The sequence below is a fragment of the Taudactylus pleione genome, unplaced genomic scaffold, assembly GCF_031769625.1.
Source record: "Taudactylus pleione unplaced genomic scaffold, aTauple2 ptg000037l, whole genome shotgun sequence".
Taxonomy (NCBI): domain Eukaryota; kingdom Metazoa; phylum Chordata; class Amphibia; order Anura; family Myobatrachidae; genus Taudactylus; species Taudactylus pleione.
In genome coordinates this window covers 20,444,654-20,469,786 of record NW_028284439.1, presented here as the reverse complement: position 1 = coordinate 20,469,786, position 25,133 = coordinate 20,444,654, and the positions used below count along the sequence as shown (strand labels likewise).

The 25,133-nt window shown below is 44.8% G+C and overlaps 1 protein-coding gene across 3 annotated transcripts in view; it reads right to left on the bottom strand.

Annotated features, from left to right (window-relative positions):
- The window catches only part of USP13 (ubiquitin specific peptidase 13), a 116,439-nt gene that overhangs the window by 48,935 nt on the left and 42,371 nt on the right, over positions 1 to 25,133 (bottom strand). For all 3 annotated transcript variants that reach the window (XM_088452445.1, XM_088452444.1, XM_088452443.1), the window contains exons 2-3: positions 19,080 to 19,205; positions 2,704 to 2,764 (exon numbers count right to left, since the gene is read on the bottom strand). In XM_088452445.1, coding sequence (XP_088308571.1) covers positions 2,704 to 2,764; positions 19,080 to 19,205 — 187 coding nt within the window. The remainder of the gene's footprint in view (positions 1 to 2,703; positions 2,765 to 19,079; positions 19,206 to 25,133) is intronic.

Here is a 25,133-nt window from a genome sequence, read left to right as displayed (position 1 = left end):
AGCTGCCTGACTTCTAGGTATCAGGGAACTCAGAGGAAAAAACAACATGGCAGAGGTAGAAGAAAGGAGTGGTTCCTGACTGGACATGCCGGCTTCAGAATTAGCCCTGCTGACAACTGGCCATCAGTGCTGCTATTAATAGTTCTCTTGTGGGACATGTGTAAAAGTGACACAAGATAAGAAGGGATCCTGTTGTTCCTTTACTTAAAATTGAACTTATCATATCACAATAGTTTCAGTGGTTGCCTGGGAATGGAATGCTGGAATGATCAACACTCCTCGGGGGACTTAAATACGATTTGTGCAATGCCTCCAGAGCTCTATGCAAAAAATGTGCACTAAATAATGAGGCAAATAAATGAATAAAGTGGTCCCCCACTTAGGGGTATACAGTTAAACAAACAAAACAAAAAGTGTGGCACCAATAATTGCATCCAGAATCATGCATCCAGTGCTTCTTATTCAGATTTAATACATTCTGATTTATGTAATGTGTGAGATTTGTTTTTTACTACACCGATGTCAACTGTTAAGGCGGGTATCCACTAGGCGATATTGACAGGTGATTGCACGATAACGATGTTGTTATCGTGCAATCGCCTGCAAATCAGGCATGTAAATGACAAAAACGGCCAGCGATGCGCGTGCCCGCTGGTCGTTTTTGCCATCTATCATCGTCCGTACATGCTGGTCAACCTGACGATCTAGTTAGGTTCAGCATGTACGGGGATGATGGATGTTCTTGGACTGAACGTTCAGTGTAGGCACATCACAGACACAGAAATGACAGCACGACAGCAATGTTGTAATCATGCTCTCGTTTGTATGTCTATAAGTGGATACGCACCTTTACACCATGACAATTTCACAAAGCCTGTGTGTACCTAACCAGAGACAATTATGTGGGGTGATCACTAACAGAGTACAAAAAAGCAGACATGCAGTGACCAATAGCAACCAAATGTGTTTTACTGTCTATTTTGCACTAGATCAATGAAAGCAAATTGCAGATTAATTTATGTAGGTTCCTGCACATTGACACTTTCTACAAAAGTTAAAACAAACAGTGATTCGTCTGAATTTCTCAATTTTCCTCCAACTTTGGGTATTATTAGGGGTTGCACACAGGTCGACCACAGATGCGGCCACACTGAGTGCTCAGAGATAAAAGCGTATCTCCGTCTGCGCAGCATTGGCCGCATGTATGTGGCCATACTGCCTCTATCCATCGGCTTGTGAAAGCAGTTGCCGTCACTATCAATGTGCATATGTACCAGCTCAATTCTTGGTGCAAACGATCCATCTGAAATCACACTGAACTCTGAAAAGCCTGCAATTACACTTACACGCCTACATGCAAACACCCGGTTCGGCCGTATCGCACAGATGCGTACAAGTTTGAATCACCCATAGTTACTAAAAGTTGTGTATACTTGGATACGGAGCATGCAAAGTGTGAAAAATTGCAGGATCCATCTGAAAAACGGACTTGCGTGCAACTATGAAGGACTGTGCTGCCATTACATGTTCTCTCATAGGAGCAACACAACAATGCGGGGGCATTAGAAAAATTACATCTCTTTTTTTTTTTTTTTTCATTTTAACCTGCCAGTGAAAAAAGCAACATACGAGTTGTATAATATGTATCAATGTCCATAATATAACAGAAGAGATGATACACTTTTAACCAAAACCTTATCTTATCTGGTTGTAGAAATGATACCCAATGCAAAAAAACATCAGTTTACTTAATAATTTCCAAAACCAAATAAATCTGCTTTAAAATGGACATTAACAGCCTATATTCATTAACATCCATCATCAGCATAAAAACACAGCAAAAGCTGGAACTGGCCTAGTGGAGTAGCCAGTGCATTTAACCATAAGTAATACATGTAGTAGTAAGGCACACAAGGAGACCTACACACAAACAATAGGTATATAGCATACAAGTTTATGTACACAATTGGAAATTGCTTTTGAAGTGTCAAAATGACTGAGATTATGAATAAAGATCACAACAAACACAGCAAAGCACAATGAATAACTACAATTTACACTTGTAAATCATATCTCCTTGGAGAACCCACTCAATGAGATAGGCCAACTAATAACAACATGTAATAATTTTTCCATCCCTGCAGGACATGTCCGACTAGAACCATTTAAGTCAGAGAATGCCGGGAACCGCGCCTTAAGCTGTGTGTTTAGTCATGCTAACCGTCATTCTCCAACTAAATCGCCGGCCGCGAGGCTGTTAGAGTCTTGCTAAGTCGGAAAACAGCCTCACGGTCGGCACATAGGCTGGATTTCTGCTCACACTTCAGGAGGATGCGAGAAGAAATCCTGTAATCCGACTCCGGGAAAGCCTTCTCGGAGCTATTCAACATTGCGCTGAATTGAATCGCCCTTATTTAGGGGATACTTAGATTCTGCAGGCATCGCCTAAAAACATCTGTCTTTGGAGGATTTCCCACAAAATAGCTTTAATAAATAGGCCCCTAGGTAACCTGGAAGCAATTGGTTGTCGCAGTGGCTTAAACAATAACATATCAGGTTTGAACATCCAATTAATATTGTTTTATAGTACTGATAAATACATATATTTGTTATACATATATTATTTTGGTTCCTATATTATATATCAGTACAGTTATTATTTAATAACAAATGTAGATTAAAAATAATCACAATTAGATTTACCTAAAAACATCTTTCCATTTATACGTCTTGGAAAGGCTCCACCAGATGCTCCAGTTGCTTTCTAGAAATCAATAAAATAAAATTATTTAGTATTATTGCTAGTAATTCACAATATAACAAAACTAAATGCACTTCTCACTACAGTCTATGGGCAAAAAAGAACAGCAAGTCATTAAATCTGAACCTAAGCTAATGTAGCATTAATACTACCCTGTGTTCTGTAGATCATGACTCCCAGCCACAGATACCAATATATTAAGAATTTGAGTTTTGGCTGAATTATGACAGGGGGAGGACGTACACTATATAACCTGCACAAAGTAGGAATGTCCAGCTCCCAGTTGCTTTAATGACAGTACTTCCAGATTTTCTGCTCAACAGTAAAAAGAATAGAATTTCCCAGCTCTTTGCAGAATACGAGCTTCCCTTTGGCCGTGTGACCTAAATGAGCCCTCTGTGCCAATGTGTTGGGCACCTGAGTTTTCCAAACTCTAGAGGCAAATACTGTCTTGGGTAAAATATAATCACTGGATCTAATTCAATGGACAAAGTGTACACCACACCTTCCTACACATAGCTAAGCAAAACAGTGGATGCTCATCATTTTGATAGAAGGCTCAAAAACCTTTGTCCATTTCTGTATGAGATGCCTTTATCTTACATCAATACTACAGGGCTGCTGCCAGAGAATGAGGGAACCTCATCTGGGGACTAAGCTAACCAGCAAGCACTAGTATAGACATATACCACTCACCCCAGAGGTGGACTAAAAGTAGGTATACACCTGAGCACCGTACATGGTTATCAGACAATCAGAGACAAATATTTTGATTATGATAGCTTATATTTGCTTTTAAGGCTACAACACAGTAATAGACTTGTTGAGAATATCCACCAACAGAAGCTGTAGTACTAATATAAATTGGGCTAAATTACACAAATAGTATAAAATTAGTAACGTCCCCACTAGGCTGGTTTAGCGGGGCTCCACGCTCTGCCAGATTTCAAAAGGGCAGAATGCGCACTACCCTTTTAGTGGAGCACGGTTGACGCCCGGCCAAAACAACCTGCCGTGTGCCGTCCGCAGTGTCCCGGGGTGGGAAATTGCGGTGCAGCTCTGCACACGGCATCTATTCACAGTGAGAGGAGAACTTGGGGGCAGCCCAGCATGTCCGTAAGTGCTGTGAAAGTGAAAGACAATACCATAAAATATCATAAAGCAGATGTTATTCTGGTTCTGAAATGAAAACCCAATTACTGCTTATATCCATGAGATGGTGTTTGTTGTTGTACTGAACTGAAGACAAAACATATAGCTAATTCCATGAAATATAGGACACAATACATGAAAATTAAATTGTATCACAGCAGATGCAAAAACAGTTTCAACTTCATTTCTTTCTACAGATGAACTTAATGTAACTGTCACAGTGACTTCAGATGTAGTTAATGTTGGTGAGTGGTTCTATGCTGAATACGATGGCTAGAGTTACACAGGTGAGATCAAGGACATCAGAGATGGTGAATAATTACAGCCTGATTCAGCAAGGAAAGCAAGTGTGCGCACATACGCACTCGGCTGCTGCGTGTATACGCTAATCAATGCATACGAACGGCAACCGCAGCATAACATGCAGACGCACAGCACTACACAATGCCGCCCACTTCCCTTTACTCAAAGCCTGAGTAGTCCGCAAGACATCGGTAACATCAAGAACCATCGGAATTATACGCACAATAGAGGATGACCTGAAGTCGTGCAGGATTTTGGCCACTTCCTGCGGGCATCGAGTCGTCTGGCTGGGTATGCCGCAGCACTGCCTTAATTATGCATGCCCCTATAACGGCGTCCCAACGCACAGGCGCGCCTGCTTTCGCACGACCACCCCCCCGTCACCACCCACAAATGGCACTTTTCCTGTCAATCAATATCGGATGGGTCTACGTACACACTGCATAACCTTACCCGATCACACAGGCTAGTTCGCGCACGTGCAGAGCGATACATACACATGCGCAGTGCAAAAACATCGGCCAAGTGCGAGTGTTCTCTCACTTGCATTACTTACTGAATCGGGCCCATAGTGAGCACAATGGAGCAAGATGGCAACAACTGGAAATGGCCATCATCACCAGATGAAATATTTTATACATCTTCACAGTTAATCAGGAAGATAAACAGGCCTACATTGCTTAATTTACATGGATTATACAGGTTTGAGTAATTAGTATCAGAGCCCTTTGACTGGGGCCTGAAATGTAACATGAGCCACATAGAATGGCCCATATAATTTTTGTTCATAAGCGGGGGCACGTGCCCTGGGCGCCGCCGGACCTGGCGGTGCTGGGGGCGCTGCTGGCCACAGTCCAGGGCACGCGCGGTCTGCGGCACTCCAGACTGAAACAAACACACCGCCGACGACGGTGTGTTTGTTTTAGCACTGCAGCCAATAAGAGCAGACAGACTCTTATTCACTGGTGCACCCAGTGCCGGAGCCAGGTAGGAGCTAACACATGAGCTCTGCCTTTCGGCTCCAACACTGGGTGAAGGGAGAGACGTCATGACGTCTCTCCCATAGTGCCCACTGCTGAGCGGTACGGGAGCAGTGCAGTAGACAGCGGCGGGCGTGGCAGGATCAGGGATTCAGGTAAGTGTGTTTGTCTGTGTCTATGTTTTATAACACTGTAGGCACTGTATAATTGGCACTGCATAGGGGAACTATATAAGGGGCACTATATATTGGGCTCTACTGGGGGTACTGCATAAGAGGCATTGTATAATATGCACTACAACAGGGAGCATTGCATAAGGGGCACTACTACTGGGGCACTGCATAAGGGGCACTGCTACTGGGGATATTGCATGAGGGGCCCTACTATTAGGGGCATCGCATTATGGGCTCTACATACGGGACACTGCATAAGGGGATATAGTACTGGGGGCATTAAGGTGCATATGGAATGGTAAGAAATGTTCCCAGAGCGACTAGTAACGGCAGTGTGTCGTGTTGACAAGCCCATTTTTCAGTGACCACGCCCCTTGTGCCATGTGGCCACGACCATTTTTCGGTGCGCGCTCACATGGGGGGGGAGGGGGAGGCTACATTCTTCATCTTGCCCTGGCTCCAAATACCCTAGGTGCGCCACTGGAACAAACTATATTCAGAACGCTTACCAGATATAGGAGGATATTGCGTACATCAATAATAATGGAGTTCCGGAAGCCCCTATACCAAGGTGTGAATCCCTATGGTGCAGATGGAATCAGGTATGTCAACATCCTGCTTTGTAGTGGAGTAAAGAACCGATCACCGCTTAATGCGTTTCGATCTGCTAATCCTTTTCAAAAGCAGATACAATGTAAATGGCTTGCCCGACTTTTATTGATCTAGAACCGGTTAAGTAACACCTTAAATCATTAATGCAAATAAATACTGAATGATGCAAACAAAAGTAACTTTGGTATTCATCCTGGATGGAAGTTGCTGGATCTCCCATCAAAAGCAACTTGTAGCTGATAAAAAACATAACTGCCAGGGTATTAACAACCAGCCACATAAAACCCAATTTCTACTCCCTTCACTGGATGCTAGTAAGATGGAGAATCTATTTCAAGAGTAGCTTACTGACTATCAAAGCCCTACATGACCAGGGCCCAAGGTACCTGAAGCAGCTTCTGATTCCTTACTGCCTGGCATGATTACTGCGATCTGTAGATGAAGGAGTACCTAGAATCTCCCTGAATTAATCTGGTAGTCGAGTTGTTAGCTTTGCGGCTCCAGCTCTATGGGACTCACGTCCCCACACAGTTCGAGAGGCCTCCACTGTGGAACCTTCATAAATAGACTCAAGACTCACCTGTTTACTCACGCATTTCACTAAAGTTTCTCTTATCTGTTAAGCTTGTATTGTATTTTGTGTTTTCTTGTTTCTCCCTGGTTACTATGGAATTCAGAACAAGTGGAAATTACATTATTATAGTTTTTTCAGTAAGAGACTGTCCAATTGAGTGTGACCTTCATATGTTGGGATTAACATTCACATATTGTCTTCAAAATACACTTAATGGTGTGGACTATATTGAAATATTACAAAATATTGTTATTTATTTCAATTTCATGCTGATATTAATATTATGGGAATCTTGAGATGATCAAGATATAGCGCTTAAGAATCAATAACTATTTCTTCAGGTGATATTTACTATTTAAGAAGAAACTCTGGCCCTGATTCAGAGGCGCTCGCAAAAAGCGAGCGCTCGCTCTGAATCAGGGCGGGCGCTTGTTTTTTTAGTTGCGGCCTCCTGGCCGCTTGCCTAGCTGTGGGTTACCACCCACAGCTTTTGCGAGCGGCCAGGTGATGGTCGCGATGGTCAAGACCATAGCGACCATCGGGCTTGCGACGAGACCCTTGCGGTAGGGTCTCGTTGCCGCAAGCCCCAGTGGACTTCCTGCTCTAATAGTGCAGGAAGTCCACCTACTGACATCACGAGTGATGTCAGTAGGGCCGCCCACAAACGGCAGGCGTTCCCAGGCGTTCCTCAGTTTGTCCAGCCACTCCCCCTTCCCATCTTCCAAACGGGGCGAGCTGTTGATCAACATTGACAGCTGCCCCTTTTGGATGCAAGCGCTGGAGCGAGTGCTTTTTGCGCTTGCTCCAGGGCTTGCGCACGTGCGAGCAGGGTCTGAATCATGCCCTCTGGAACTACTCCTTTTACGTTGGTGGCGGCTGGTTTTGGTGTTGTGCTATTCACACCCTTTTTCCATTTATTCTATGTCACATGCAAATTATTTTGTCTCCCATGCGATTTGGTTGAAATTGCATACATTCATTTTTATTCTGCTTACATGTGAGTGTCATTTATGTAATGTTTTGATCGCCCCATCTCTAACATACTGTGCGAGTTATTATTGCAATATCTGCTATGTGCTTACATCATGGTTTTCTGTTATGTACTGTACTTATGCCCTGTATTTCTGTTATGTTTTCAAATTTTAGCACTTGTACAATGGGATAACATTAACATTTAAATGTAACTAGTAGTAATACGCAGACCTGTTATGGAAAACCTGTAAATAATAATAATCTAGTCTCCTCCTTAAATACGGTCTTTCCTATCGCAGACTAAACAAAACAACACATCCATTTCATCGCCATTTAATAATGATGAATAACAACAACTTTGGTGGCTAACTGGGAGGACAACTTTAAAGTGGTTGCTTAAAAACAAAACACAATAAAATACAAAGCCTCAGCAGTGAATAAGGTTATGGATTTATTAGGGCCAATGATATAAAAATAATCAATACGTGTTGCATATTATAAATGGTGCTTCAGCCAATGAGCTACCAACTGTCATTTTTCAAACAGATGACAGTTAGGAGTTGAGCACCATTATCACACGCAACACTTGTTTTAAAACTTGTTGCGTATGATAAAACTCGTTGGTAAATGGGCCCCTTAAGATGGGTAAAGATTAGATGATGTGTATCCAGTTGATCTGTTGTGCGCGACGGACCCGGCGGGGGTGCCGGCATCGGCTAGTGCATAGACACTTGCCAATGCCAGCAGCTACGGAGTGACGGCAGGGGGATAGAGTGTGCCATGCTGCATTTGGCAGTATGACATTGCTAGCTACATCCTCACATCTTTCTGCATGTACAATAGATCTGAGGATGCGACAGACGAACCACAAGAGCACGCGACAGCATTCTGCATACACACTGGACGATATGAACGATTTGTCTTTCCGATCCATCGGAATCGGCCAAATCGCTCAAGAATTCCTCTAGTGTGTAGGGGCCTTCAGTGGCATAAATACTGCATTATTATCTCCCACACTGTATGAACATGCTAGTAGGTTAAATAGCTTCAAGTAAAATTAACCGTAGTGTGTGTGCCGATGTGGTAGTAAATACGGATTGTAAGAATCACTGTTTCAAGGGCTGATGTGAACTAAAATGACCCGCTCTGTAAAGTGTTGTGTAGTATGCAGGCATTATATAAAGTTTAAGAATAAAGTTTTGATTCTATTGAAATCAGTAAACCTCAGCACAATTTCTTGTACCACCACATGGAGGAGAACCTTTAGGGAACCTGAGGTAAGTGTCTCTGAGGCCTGTACTTGCAGAAACATAATGGGGAAAGGAGGAAATACAACCCTATTTATGAGAAATCTCAGCACGCACGTCCATGATGGCTCATCTAATGCAAAAATAACTCCAAAATTTGATATTATATTTCACGAAATAGTGCTGTGGATTATAGATGTAACAGATTGATTGTAGGCTATTTTGGATTTCCTATTTGCAGAGGCATGCTGATCTAAAGACATCTAGCATGCCTAATGGTTTTCTGTGCTTTGCCCCTTTAATTATTCAGCAGCTGTGATGTGGCCTTCTTAAGAGATGAACACATACTTGGGATTGGCCAGTGGTAGCAGCTACATGAGGCTCTGACCAGACATATTCCTGAAGTCCTGCTGTTAAATTAACCGGTGACTAGGAAGTTGTAATATGGTAAAGCAGCTTCTCTGGACTGCTACTATACTGATGCAGAGACACAGGGGCTCATAGAGAGTTGCACGCAAGTCCATACATGTGGCCGAGCACCAGGGCCGGATTAAGGTCTGTGGGGGCCCCTGGGCAACAAACTTGTGGGGGACCCTATATACCACCTTTTCTTGTCACCCAATATTTTTTTCTCTCTTTCTATTCACCTTAATGCCCCTCTTGCAATGCCCACTGTAGAAGTGCCCCTTATGCAATGTCCCCAGTAATGGTCCCCCCTATGCAGTGTCCCCTGTAGTAGTCCCCCCTATGCAGTGTCCCCTGTAGTAGTGCCCCCTATGCAGTGTTCCCTGTAGTAGTGCTCTTATGCAGTGCCCACAGTAGTGGTCCCCCCTATACAGTGTCCCCAGTAGTTGTCCCCCCTAAGAATTGCCCTCAGTAGTATTTCCCCCCTATACAATGCCCCCAGTAGTAGTACCCCCTATGCAGTGTCCTTTATATAGTCCCCCCAGTAGTATTCCCCCAAAAGCATTGCCCCCAGTAGTAGTCCCCTCCTATACAGTGCCCCCAGTAGTCCCCCCATGCTCTGCCCCCCAGTAGTAGTCTCCCCCTATGCATTGTCCCTAGTAGCACACCCCCCCTATACAGTGCCCCAATTAGTAGTCCCCCCATGCTCTGCCCCCAGTAGTAGTCGTCCCCTATACAGTGCTTCCAGTAGTCCCCCCATGCTCTGCCCCCAGTAGTGGTCCCCCCTATGCATTGCACCTAGTAGCACACACACACCTATACAGTGCCCCCATGAAGTGGTCCCCCCCATACAGTGACCCTTGTAGCTGCCCCCTTATACAGGGACGCCTGTAGCGCTCCCCTCCTATGTGACAGTGCCCCACACACACACACAAAAAAAAACTTACCTGATTCCCCGCTCCTGATGCGACCGCCGCTGTCGGCTCCAAATCCCGGCTCTCCTGTTGCACTGTTGGGAGAGACGTCAGCGTCATGACGTCTCTCCCATCACCACCAGCTGCGGGGGGAGCCGGAAGGCAGAGCTCATGAGTGAGCTCCAGCCGGCTCCCTCAGTTGAGGAAGCAGCCAATAAGAGTCTGTCTGACTCTCATCGGCTGTTGTAACATACACACAGCTGCCGCCGACAGCTGTGTGTATGTCACTGTGTAGTGTGGACTGTGCTCACTGCGCGGTCTACATTACACTAGCGGCGGGTGCAGACAGCGCACCGCTGCTAGTGGGGGCCCATCTGTGTGTAGGGGGCCCAGGGACGACCGCCCCTGTCGCCCCCCCTTAATCCGGCCCTGCCGAGCACACACATCTATGGGCCAGTTAGCATCGTACACAACTCGGCTGCATCTCCACTTTTGGCTGAAGGGGTATCGCTGGGTGTTAACAGGGTGTTAAGCATGTAAGCAGGGGAGTCTTAAAAGAGGAGGGGGCCAGTGTGCATTCCCCATCCAGGGCCCCCTCCTCTCTCCACGGCGGCCCACAGCTGACTGACGCGGCTGGCCGGCCACCACAGAAACGGTGGATTCTGGGCACTAAAGTGTGCCTAGAGTCTACTGCGTATGCGCAGATCGCCGGGGAAATGGTGCAGCCGCCATTTTCCCAGCAATTTTTTCACTGCGTATGCGCAAAATGCCGGAAAAATGGCAGCGACGGCCACTTTCTGGCATTTTCAGCAGCACTGAGAGACCCGACACGGGACCTCGGAGAGGTACGTTTTAGATAATATGGGTGCAGGGTGTGCGGTTCGGGCCCCCCCTAGACACTGGAGCCCATGTGCACCGCACACCCTGCACCCATTATATATACGCCTCTCCATGTAAGCTAAGCTTAGTGAGGACGAGTCTAGGGCATTTTTACAGGGTTGCAGGCTATGCAGAGTTGTGCATAGAGTTCTGTCTGTTTTCAGATGGATCTCTTGTACCTAGTATAGAGCAGGTGAAAGTGTATGCTGGTAGTGATGAGGGCGATGAAACCAAAAGCATGGATGCGTACAACTGTGCACACAGGCGATAACCGCATAGTTCCATGAATGCAATGTGAGTGTAATTGCATCCAACTTGCAAGCAGCTCTTATTGGCCACACTGGGTGCTAAGCTATTAGCCTCCACTAGCTAAGTGAAAGGGTAAGGGGATTCTTTTTTATGCATGTAGTTTCCATCAGTATGCAGTTCATGGGTGAATCTGGGAAAAACTGCATGCGTGAACCATCATGATGGATTTACCATCGAGTACTTTTGAAGCGATGGTTAGCTACCAACATTTGAACCCTGCACCACCATTCAATGACGGGCTTCGGATGTCCATATATGCCTGGAGGCTGCGATGTGTAGGACAGACAGTGAACGCTTATTCTCGGCGGCAGGTTAAGTGTACAGTCTCTGACGGGCAGTGCTCAGAATGTGCTCCCCCATTCAGATAACAGGTGGTCCTGGGGAATGGGATTTAAATACCGGCGGATGTTTAGCTGCAGTAGTGGCTGGTCAATAGCGGAGGACACGCAAAGTGAGCAAATGTGACTAGTGCTAAGACGAGCGACTCTGGCATAAGCACTCACACCAGGGAGTCTGGTAATCGGGATGATGGGCTTCGTCAGCTGCTCCTCTCCAGCCTTGGACGCTCCTCTTTGTCACCTGTACTGGCCCATAACTTGATTATATGCGGGCCGGACGCAGAAAGTAGGCCAGAGCCTGATGAGAGAGCCAGTAATATGGAGCAACGCTTTGGGGTTACACAGAATGTGAATAAAAGAGCTTAAAGGCCGCTGCCCCCCACGTGAAGACGCAGTATAATAAACTTTTATTGAAGTGTATTGAGTTTATTTTAATATTTCTTTTGCAGGAAACCTACAGGTGCCAGCGGGGCCGTAATGCCCCGCATGCTGGTACTTGTGGTTCTTCAAATACCAGCATGCAGGGGAGGCTTGCTGAAACCTGTAGTTCTACTGCAAAAGACAATATTTTTTCATTTTTACACTACACATTTTACACAATCAACCCGGCACCCACCCCCAAGGGTGCCGGGGATAGCCTTGCTTAGGCCTGGGGTGCCCTGGAGAGAATGACCCCTTTATTGGGGGGTCCCCACCTCCCCAGGGTTCCCCGGCCTGGGCTGACTAGCGGTCAGGAGTAATGCTTTGGGTGAAAGGGTTCCCCTGGCTGTGGCATTACTCCCCCACTAGAAAGGGTCAGTTGCGGTTATGGATAATACCGGGGACCCCTACACTTTTTGTCCCCTGTATTTCCAAAACCAGGACCGTCTCAGCTGAGCCCAGTGCTGGTTGTGCCAAATACAGGGGACCCCTATGTCTTTTGTCCCCTGTATTTTGACAACCTGGACTGGTTCCGAAAAGCCTGATGTTGGTTGTGCTACATACAGGGGACCCCTATGTCGTTTGTCCCCTGTATTTTCACAACCAGAGAGCGGCTGTGAAAAGCCTGGGGTTGGTTATGCTTGGGCGGGGGGAGGCACGCCATTTATTTTTTTTATTTAACACAGATGCATGGACGGATCTCACTGATCCGTCCATGCATCTGTGTCTTATGGATTTTTTTTCCCTCAGATGCATGCCGTACGGATTGCTTTGATCCGTGTGTGCATTTCTGAATCTTTTTTTTTTACACAGATGCATGCATCACTGTTCCGTGCATGCAGTCAGCTATCTTGCAAGATAGTTCTTATGTCAAAATGTGCTGTTTAAGCACCAGATCGTGTCCTGGAGTGCCGGGGAGAGTTCAAGGGAAATCGTTCACGATATCGTAGCGTGAGCACATCATTCCGTGTGTATGGGCTTTAGAAGCAATTCACAGCTGGGACCATCATCGCCAGTGAACCCCTCTGTCCTCTGCTGCTGCCCCTGTGCACTGCCACGCTGCTGCCACTGCTCCGCACGCCTGTAGCCTGCCCCCGCAGCCGTCTTTCCCTCTGCACCCCCTCCACCACCAGTGCTAGTGTACCAGTTTGTTGCACTTCTCCCCTGCAGATGGCTCGTTTTGCTGCTCCCGTCCCTGATGGTTAATAAACTATAAAAAAAAAAGCATGGAAATTCCATAGACAAAAAACTTTATGGTTTCACATGTCCCATTAAGGCTTCTTAGACACGATCTGAAATTTCACAAAACCTGCTGAATTTCTGGCACTCAAACTTAAACAAGCAATGAAATTCCAATCATTAAGGCTGACGCCTTAGTGTGTTCCTTGCGCAATACAGATATGATATGCCATCACACCCTGTGGTTTACTGCAGATTCAGCACTCAGAGAGAGATTGCTGTCACTCACAAAATGGTGGAGCTGCTAATTCACAGAACTGTGTGTTCATTGGAATAAACACATGCAGTCTATACAACGGAGGTCTGAGCAGGAGACAGAGCTGCGCAGATGGGATGAGTGGTGTGGATGGGGGGCATGGAGGGGGAGCAGTATAGATGGGAGTGAGTCAAAGTGATGCAGATGGGTGGAAAACAGTGGTGCGGATGGGAGGGGGGAGAGAGCAGCGCAGATGGGGGGAGACAGTGTCATGGCTTGGGGGGACAGCGACGTGAATGGGGGGTACAAAGTGGCATGGACGCGGGAAGACAGAGCAGCGCAGATGGGTACAGACAGATTGGTGCGGATGAGGGATACAGACTAGCACAAATGGGAGAATACACAACAGTAGGGATTGGGGAAGACAGATTGGTGTGGATAGGGGGGACAAAGTGGCACGGTTGAGGGGTACAGAGTGGTGCAGATGGAGGAAGAAATAGTGGTACAGATGAGGGGAACAGAGCGGCGTGGCTGGGGGGAAGGCAATGGTGCAGATGGAAGGAAACAGAGTGGCATGGATGCAGAAAGACAGGGTGGCGCGGATGGGGAAAGACAGATAGGTGATGAGGGAGTACAAACTAGCACAGTTGGGAGGCCACATAGCAGTAGGGATTGGGGAGGATACAGCAGCATGGAGGTGTGTATAGGGGAAGAAAGTGTACATGCATAGACAGAGTTTTAGTAATTAGGGAGCTAAATGTGTATTCTGAATGTGATGGATTTATGGAGTGAGAAGGATGTTGGAATCCAGTGGGATTGTTGTGACCGAATGGGAAGATTGTGGACACTGAGTGGGATGTGTGTGTCACATATCTGCTCAGACCTCAGTTGCATAGACTGCATGTGTGTATTCAAATGAGCACACAACTCTGTGAATTAGCAGCTCCACCATTTTGTGAGCGACAGCAATCTCACTCTGTGGGAGTTCTGAATCTGCAGTTAACCACAGGGTGTGATGGCATACCAGATATGTATTGTGCTAGGAACACGTCCACTAAGGTGTCAGCCTTAATGATCAAAATGTCATTGCTTTTTTAAGTTTGAGTGCCAGAAATACAGTAGGTTTTTTTGAATTTCAGATCATGTCTAAGAAGCCTTAAATGGACATGTGAAACTATATTTTTTTTGTCTATAAAATATACATATACTGTATATGTGTATAAGTATATATACATTTATATGGAATATATATATATATATATATATATATATACACACACACACACACACACACACACACTGTATACATGTGTATATACAGAACATATCATTTTGAAATTTTTTTGTTCGCCTGGCTATGTGGGTTGAACCCCACCATTGGGGCGTCCTGTATGAACCTTTGCTATGGGGCTCCAAAAGATCTAGTTACACCCCTGCTGCCTGGTGTATTCGAAGTGTTGGAGTGTCCAGTGTGGAATGACTATGTGAAGTGATGAGGGGGTTGGGTGGGGTTTGCCGAGCTGAGTCTTTGCTCTGGGTGACTGAGAACCTAGCATCACCCCTGCATCCAGCTCTAGTATACTTATTGTAACAGATGGTTACTATATTTCACACATGGGTGTAGGATTTAAATCTGGCATTTTGTACTAGGTGTAAAGTGTATGAAATTTAACAGTGCCAGAGTGGTCTTACCTCAGACCCTCCAACATGACCCCTTCCATAAGGTACAAAATGCTCTGCTCCTGGGTTTCCCACTTAATTTATGATTGCAATCACCTGTGCTGAACTAGTTAAATGTTGAGAAGGGTGTTTCACCACAGGTGCTGGCAATCATAAATTAAGATGTAAGGGTAATTTTTAGATCATGTGTTTTTGATAGCTCCCATAATCTGCATAATATAAAATATAAATTTTTGTTTGTTAGTTTGTTACTATATTCAGCCTAAGCACATCAGACCACCTTTCTGTTGTGATGCTCTCTTACAGGCAGTGGAGATAAATTTAGGAAGGATTAGGAATTGTTTTTATAATATGAAACTCTAACAGGTGGTATCACTACAGGCCAAGAATCTGCCTGCAAGTGGAAAGTCCATGAGCGACTTCCATTGGTCTTATATTTCCGGTGTTTTAGTAGCGTTGTGTAAACAGAGGTTTGTCTAGCTGCAACTTAACACTTTCAGGTCTACGCTTAATTTCACAAACTCATTGGGGGCAATTCAAATCTTCTGCCGGCGGCTTTTTTTTTTTTTTTTTTTAAGACGCCCGACAGAGCAATTCAATTGTTGCTCTGTCAGGGCGCGATAGCCGCTGGCGCCTGCATTTCTGCACGCACTCAGGAGTGCGCGAGCAGAAATGTGTCTGAAACACCCTGGTTAGGGCGCGCTAACCGCAGATAGCGCGCCCTAACCAGGAATTAAGACAAGTTTAGCCGTTTTAGACGGCTAAACCTCGTCTTTTAGGTGGCGAAGAGGGTGATAATTAATGAGTGCCCAGAACAATTGAATATCAAACAGGACGCTCATTAATTATCACGCCCAAAAAAACATTTCACCCCCATTGATTTTGAATTAATGTGGTAAGCAGTAAGCCATGTACTGTGCAACCTAAAAAAAAAAAAAAGAACAGTAATAGTCTTCATTTGCACATACTAATTGTATTTCCTGTGTAAGGTCCCCATACATCAGCAATCAGAAAACCACAATTGAACAATATGAAGATTTGTTGCCCAATCTTAAGGTGGGTACCCACCTGACATATCTGCGGATCGAGTGATCTGCAGATGATGGTCATTCATACACACTGAATGACCATCATCTGCATGCTGCAGTGGGCCCCGGCGGCTGGGGGGCATGGCCTAATCGACCCTTCAGGAAAAAAAAAACATTTGCGTCGCTGGGGAGGGGGGCGCTGTGTGCACAGCCAATGAGGGGCGCGATCAGCATGATTGCTCCCCCCCTTTGGCATAGGAGACTGCTCGGGCTGCAGCTTCGGACAGAAAGTAGTACCCGCTCGCGGCTCCCCCCCCCTCTGCTCCCCTGTGTACGGGCGATCGGCTGAACGCCCATACACACTTGCCGATGGACTGATATGTCTGCAGACATATCTGTTCATTGGCTGTGCAGCACAGCCAATGCGATATGTCTGAACGACGTTGTTCACAGACAGATCGTCTGTACACACTGGCTGACAGGGGCACGATATATTGGCTGATCAAACTGTACCCAGCTTTAGGAATTCCCAATGTAGCAATCTGCACCCATACTGTACATTACAGATCTTTTTCAGTGATTAGCAGACCATTTTCAGCAAAGACAGGGCCTGATTTAGACCCGCTCACGAGCGCTGAGCGCTCGCAAGCGGGTCGATGTTGGGACAGTGCGCATGCGCACAACGGACCCGGCTCCGTCGTGCGCATGCGCGGGACCCGGATAGCGACGGGCAAGCCGTCGCTATGGGTCTCGCTACAAAGGGGGCGTGCTGTCGATGGTGACTGACAGCACGCCCCCTTTGGCGGGCGTGCCGGAGGCATGGCTGGCCAGACGGAGGCGTTCCCATGGGAACGCCTACCGTCTGGGGCCGGCCCCACTGACATCACAAGTGATGTCAGTGGGAGTGCTTTTGGCTCTGATAGAGCCGAAAGCACTCCAGGGCTTGGGCAGACGAGACCCTACCACAAGGGTCTCGTCGCAAGCCCAATGGTCGCGATGGTCGTGACCATCGCGACCATCTTTTTGGCCGCTCGCTATAGCTGTGGGAGGTCACCCACAGCTATGCGAGCGGCCAGGAGGCCGCTCTAAAAAAAAGAGAGGGAGGGCACTGATTCACAGCAAGCGCTCTGACTTCTGAAGGTAATTGGTTGCACCAAAACTTTTGAGGGGCTTCATAGCAAATGGGGTGATTACATATGCACATGCCAATTTTCAGAATTTTATTTATAAAGATTGTTTTTTATATATATTTTTCTCATTTCACTTCACCAAATTAGACTATTTTGTGCAGATCCATCACATAGAATTCAGATTAAAAAAAAAAAAATTACAGGTTGTAATGTAACAAAAAAGGTAAAAAGCCAAGGGGTGTGAATACTATTGCAAGGCACTGTAGATACGCCCCTGCCCTGTACAGATCCCTCTCCTGGTACTTTTTGCGATCTGTAGCCCATAGGCAACTGCAGCTATCTGCACTTTGAGATAGTGTTAGCTACCAGGGCCAGTATTCGGAATGCAGATACATTCAAGGGATTCTATAAATTTGAAGGGGAATATCCTGCAAATTGACTTCATTAAATAGGCCTAATAGAAACAAATTAACATATTCTATATTAGTGTTTTTGTGTGTATGTATACTGTAGATAGATGTGTCCACATACATCTATCCTCCATGCGCTTCAAGTCTCTCCACACAATGTGTGAGCTCTGTATGCCTTGGTAACGCCGAGTGTCTTTCGTGCAACTTTTTCGCGACTGTGTCTCTTTCACACAGTGATGCGAGTAGTTAGCACAAGCAGCTTCTGCTGATTAAAATGATATGCAACAATGTCTATGTTCTGTGAGCGAGTGCGGGTGTATCTGCATGTGAAATACAGTGTCAGCGGCTGTAACACTGTAAAGTAGCATTTCGCATGTAGATACACCCGCAGATGCACAGAGAACATAGACATGCAGAAGCTGCTTGTGCTAGTTATTCACATCACTGTGTGAATAAGACGCATTTGAAGGTAAAAAGTCGCACAAGATGACGCTTGGCGCTACCGAGTCACAGCACGGTGCGATTAGAAGGGCTGCTTAATGCGCAAGTAGGCTAGATGTATGAGGACACACCTGTAGAGAGATAGAATGATATGCACCATATTTATTTCCCTTTTTTATAGGGGGGGGCACCAAATTGTAACTTGCCTCTGGGATGAACTTGCGCTACTGGCGATGCCAATCAGTGTGCCCTGGATGGCAGCTGGGGAGGGACACGGATGACAGCAGTTGGAAAGGGGTGGAGTAAGGTTGGCCCTTGGTGAATTTACTGCCTATCATACTGCACTGCACAAACTTCATATGTTATTGGGTCCCTTTCCTGAGGCAATTAAAATATTATAAATTAAAATAGATGAAATATGCACATTAAGCAAATTCAATTGATATGACTGTTTTATATTATAATACATATTGACCATACCCACTTCAGCAAAATTTTGGATGGGGGGCAATGTATTGTAGGCATGCACTGGATGCCATAGCTCCATGCTAGACCTCTGGGAGGCTGGTGCTAGTGAGACAGCCATGTCTCTGTGGCATATTGAATCAAACTGGCATAGCTATGCCTCTCTTGTACCATCCAACCCCCTATACGTCAGTACTTATAAGTATAGTAGAGAGGAAATATATTTGACCAGCTAAGTTGCAGAGTATATTGGGAAAGGAGGACTCCTGGGCAAGCAGGTTTGGGGGTAGGGAGGTAATTTTTCTAACAAATCCTTCTAAAGACATTAAAACAAAAGTCCCTCATCTCCATCTTCACAGAAGAACTGTAATATTTATACCTAAAGTAGTCTGGTCACAATAGGACACCTTCATTTTTTTTTCTTAAAAATACATTTATGTAGCAATCTTACCTGTCTTATGTGGCGTTTTAAGTGCATGTAAACACATTGTCCTGTCTTCCTATAATGCCGTTCTACATGTTCTCTCCCAAATCCCAGGAATGTGCTCATGCACACGTACAGACCTCCTTCAGATAACTAAGAGAAAAAAAAAAGATCACAATGTAAACTAAGTAAAATTCAATGGTGGGAGACTTTCTCTGCACTGATACCCAAGATTCCACTGCAGGATAATAAATACTGTAATTCTGTTTAAAATTAGAAATTCAGTTGTTCATTATGTTAGTTCATCATAATGACCGTTGTAAACTGATTGTAAACTGATTTGACAAAAATTATACCCCACAGCGCTGGAGTGGAACTAGTTATAAACTATGGAATCTCAGAATGTGAAAGGGGTAAATTATTAGAATGGTCCAATTTTATAAATACACCTAAGTTGCTTAGAATGACACATATTTATCCACTAATTATCTGATAAAAGTGTAAACATGTGATAGAAAAATAGAAAAAAAAGAAACATTATAAGCAAATCCCAAATCCTCTTGAAGACCTTAATTCAGTGGTCGGGGAACAGGGGTAAATTACCCCACATGGGGTAAAAATTAAATTCCTGGGGGTAATCAATGGACAGCCGGGCATGCATATGAATCATTCTATAATATAGAACGATTCATATGCATGCCCAGCTGTGCCGCAGGGAGGCTCTAAGCCGGACGCCTGCTGAGATGTTATTACCAGCGGGCGCCCGGCTCCTTCCCTGCAGCGCCGCGTTAGCCGGAGGCTGGAGTTCTTTTCTGAACTCCAGCTTCCGGCTCTCTCCGTGCGCACTATGGGAGAGACGTCATGACGTCTCTCCCATAGTTCCGAGGAGCAGCCGGGGGGACAGGACGGCGGTTGATGCAGGAGCGGGGATTAAGGTGTTTTTTTTTGTTCAAGCGGCACTACAGGGGCATTCTATGAGGGCACTATATGGGGGCACTACTATATGCTTTCCTTCCTTTCAAATCAAGGGGGTAACGTCGGTGTATCTAAATATATTTTGGGGTAAAAGATAAAAAAGTTCCCTGACCCCTGCCTTAATTGTGGTCTGGGAGATACACAGTTAAGATGTAAAAATAAATAAAACACTTTGTCCTTTGGAAGACAGAGTGGATGAACAGTCATTGTGTTCCTGATGGTAAAGTTGCTGTGATCAGCCCTTAGATAGGGATTTTATAATACAAGGTAAATAAATATTACCAGCATGGATGGAGTTAAATGATCATATGACAGCATTAGGCAGCAGACGGGAGATGTGTGGTAAAATAGATCACTGTGTAGTCAAGTTGGAAAGCTCTCACCGCAAATTATGTATTGTTCCTCCTCCGTAATGGAAAGTGTCCCTAATGTAAAGGTCACCAGAGCCGTCTCTTCAGGAGACAGATGACGGGGAGCTGGATGCTGAGCACTGCCTGGTAAGATGCGCTATTCTGCCTGCTAATATAACTATGTCGGTGATCATTACACCCAGGACACCGCCCTGTCCCCCTTGTTATGTATCCCATTTTGTTTTTTTCCTTTATCCCAATACACTTTTTAAAACCAATAAATACAAATCTTAACACACACAATTAGGAAAATACAAAGTGATAGGACAGGATCTTCAACAAGATAGTATTGTTGTATTATCAGTAATTGTGATACAGTAGAGTGTCAGTTAGCACAATATGTTGATGTTCTGTAAGAAATTATAATAGGGGGAGACAGTAGTTTCCATGAATCGGTGTCCTGCACCACGCAGTGACTGACCATTAAATTGGGAAAAATCCACACAGGAGTCTCTCATAGCTGTAACAATCCACCCCCCTAATAGTGGAAGGTCTGAGAGATCAAAAGTGTTTACGGAGAGTGAATAACAACTGAGAGATCTCTCCGCTCAGTGGAGCAGTGAACATAGGGCCTGATTCAGAGACGCTCGTAAGCGCCCGCTCGTTCATTCCGAGCGCTGTTTGCCCAACTGCGCATGCGTACGGATCGTAATACGCATGCGTGAACCAGTCAGTGCGGCCGAAAATCGTTTGTTCGCTAAATAGCGAATGCCTGCTATTTTGAGTGACAGGAGGAGGCGTATGTGGGTGGTAACAGGGGAAGGTGCTTGAAAACGGGGTGTGGAGATCCGAACGCAGGCGTGCTTAAAGGTCAAAACGGGCGTTTTATGGGTGTGCATAATTAATACAGCAGCGTCATTGACCACGTCACTGGGTTATTTTATAGTCAGAACTGCTCGCAAGATTGCGGTAGGAAAAACCAACCACAAGAATAGCGAGCAGTTCATACGCTGGTCGATGTACTCGATTAATCTAATAAATAGCGTACATGACGTAGGATGCGAGCGGCCAGGGGGCGTAGTTATCCAAAAAACGACCGCAAGTTTTGTTCGCTCGTTCAGACATAGAGGCGTGAACAGACCGCAAAGAGCGAACGGTTCATTTGAATAGCCACACCTTTTTTCTGAACAAACGACCGCAAATAGCGTCCGGCTCTGAATGAGGTCCATAGGGTAAGAAGAAGGTAATCTACCATATAAAGGTAACTCTTCTCTAACAATGCTGAATTCCATAAGGAGTTCTGCTAAGAAGTCTTTAGTGTCTCCTTATAATAATAATGTGATAACCAAATAGAGTCTAAGTCATCCAATGGTCCGAAATGCTGATCAAACTGAGCTGAGCACCTCTAGATGCATAGAGGTTTGCAAACTTCCTTGATAAAATGAAAATGTTATATGGCATTCATGGAGGCCAAGAAAGTAAAAAAAAAAAAAGTATCAATAGTCCAGGGGCTGGAATAACGTGGACAAGGCCTGGACAAAAATAATCTTTTAAGCAAGTGGAGATAAATTTTATCCTCAGTCTAGGCACTACCAAAGCTATATGAACGAATAGTGGTTGAGGCAAATCCCACTGTGTATTTGGGGGTTAGAAAGTCCAGCAAAAGTTGGAAATAAGAAGACTGACTAGATTCTTCTGAGCTAGCTCACCATCTATTAAATTAATTAATAATGACATACTATCTATGCTTCTTGGTCTCAACAAGGCCCAGAATAAGATGCTAGAAAAACCTATCTAGTTTATCAGTCTATCAGCAGCCCAGCAATATTATCCAAACGCAGTGAGGTAAAACAATTATGTCCCATAGAAACAGTCTTTGGATAGACCATGGGGAATTTTGGGACCCTTGCCTAAGCATTAAATAATACGGAACCAGGCTGGGAATGGCCGAATTAGGTATAGAATGAGCTCAGATGCCCGGTCCACCCTGACCTTATGCAAAACTCTCAGAAACTGAGTCAGTGTGTGAAAAGGCATATGGCAGACTCGGATCCAACCATGGGAGTGTTGACATGACAGAATCTCAGCTAGTTCTTTTAGTTCTCGGAAACATATACTACTAAGTGAATGGATATGTGAATAGCCCAGTCTATCATTTCTAGAGTGTCTCTGAAAAGAGTGACTGAATGAGTATCTCTTATATTGTTCACATAAGAGACCTCAGATCCATTATCCAGACAAATCTGAACATAAATGCCTTGAATGTATATGTAAACTAATGCTATGAAAGCCAGCTTGACTGTTCTCACATCCAGGAAATTTATAGGACATTGAAATGTCCTTTCCTGGATGGACCATTTCAATCTTATTGAGAAGCTTCCAAGAATATTAATACTGTTGGTGGAGAATCTAGAGGAGGTTTTGGATGAGACGGAGGTCCATCTGGTTATGTCCTTTCTCGCTGGATGAGTCAACTGAATCTTACCAGACAACATACAATATAATGCTCTTGAAGCAGAGATCCCATGGTGTTGAGACTGACTGTATATTAGAGGCATATGAAGGAATCCTGGGCATAAGGGCCTTCATCTTTCCTAAGACTCTGGCTAAATTATTTAAGGAAATCTGGTGACATCAAAAATTGAACGTCTGGACATCTGACCACTTCCCCAAAGGGACAGCTAAGGAGAAAGAAGGGATGTCTACTGAAAACCCCAAAAGTTTTATGGCCTGGCAAGAAGCTAAAGCTGATTTTGAGTGTTTTAAATAAACACAGAAGGTGCAGAGTAGAGAAAGTATTGGCCCTGTGAGTGACCAATGTCTCCTGATCAATAATTCTTTTAAGTAAGTTATACAATGGCCTCCCTTGTGATGGTGATGAGTAATCATTGCTTTTATGAGCTGTGTGATGTTAGAAGAGGCAATGGAAAGTCAGAATACCATCACATCCACTGATAGAGGTGGCCTCTCCAGAAGAATCACAGAAAATGCCTGTGATTGTGAATGAGCGTGGAAAGCTTCTTTGAGGTCTATTTTGAGGCAAAGGGTATCTCTGGTTAATAGGACATCTGCCAGACCTTCTATCTGTAGCTTCTTTTTATTATTTATGAAAGTTTAGAGGTTTGACATTTATAATGGGCCAGTATGAGCCATCCTGTTTTCTTACAGGTAAAAAAGGTGGCTGGCTCAGCATCTTATCATAGTATCTGCTAGCTCTAACTTCTCCTGTGCCAATGCTAGAGACAAGACTTCATCTGACAAAGGGCTGCAATTCCTTGAACAGGGACCTTTTTGGTACAGGAAATATAGTAGTGAACTTGACAAGCCTTTGGTTATGATTTTGAAAAGCCACCTGTCTGTGGTAATCTACTGAATGACAGCATGTGCAATGCCAATATGGGGATTTATAAACTACAAATGTACCATTGTATTTCTCTCTTTTGGAGGAGTTGAGGGTACAGCACCTCTGGCACCTCGTGCCCTACTAAATAAACCATCTTTCTGGTTTATGGAAGTGCCCTTGTAATCTTGGACTGGACCACTGGCTACTGAAGTCCGACCCTTCTGGGAAAAAGGATATCTTAGTGCTCCGATTGCTTTTAAGATCAGATAATTATTTTGGGGCTTTATAATGAACTTGGCATTATTTATAAATTCAGGACCAAATAGGTCTGCATCTAAGAGATTTGGCACTTCCAGAAGTTTTGGGGCTAGACTTGTAAGACTGCTCTAGCAAGCCAATGGATTCTGTGGGTGTTAGAACTGGTCAGACACTGTAACTTTATTTCTAAGTATGGCTATAATTATGGTTATAAGGAGAGCAAAGTTAGAGGCAAGTAAGGATTCTACCTGAATCCCCGCTCCTGCCGGTTAGCTCCTCCTTTCGGCGTCCTCCTGTTCCGCTCTGCACTATGGGAGAGACGTCATGACGTCTCTCTCATCACCCACTGCGGGAGCCGGAAGGTAGAGTTCATGAGTGAGCTCCAGCCCGGCTCCTATAGTGGGCGCAGCCACCAATGAGAGTCTGTTTGACTCTCATTGGCTGCCAAAACTAACAGCAGCAGTGTTTTTGTTTCTGTGCAGTGTGGACCGCACTCACTATGGTCCGCACTACACTAACCATCGTCTGACCACTGGGAACGGCTTGAGTTGAAAACCCATGGCATAGAGTATTAAAGAAGCTACTCCAAATTGTGATTTACATTAATGCACGGAGAGCATATTATAGACAGCAATCAATCACATTGTATCATACAGATATTTGTTTTATTCATTTTAGTATTTATATGTGTAACAAATGGTTCTTATGTAATAAATGTTTGTTGTACTAAAGGAAGCCTTTCTTTTATTATCAAACAAACATATGTGTAGTACATAATTACTTTTGCACTAGCGCAGTTCATTGTGGTTTTTACTTTTTCTGGAAGTGTAGGAATGTAAATAAAGTTTCAAATCCTCCTACTACCCAACCATTAAGCTCAGCACCCACCCTGCTCTACCTATCACTTCACCACACCTTCATCTACATCACACTAATCTCCCTCCCTTTCCTACAAATGCATCCAACCTCTCTTGCCTATTGATCACTTCCTTCCACTCCTGCCTCCAGCTTATTCCAACAACAGGGCATTCATCATATACCTGTAATAACTGAAATGGTGTCATTCATAAGAAACTACTATATTATTGCTAATAACCAGGTAAAATGTTCCTCAATTTGGTCCACGTGGCTGGATTACTAGACCCCTCCACCTTT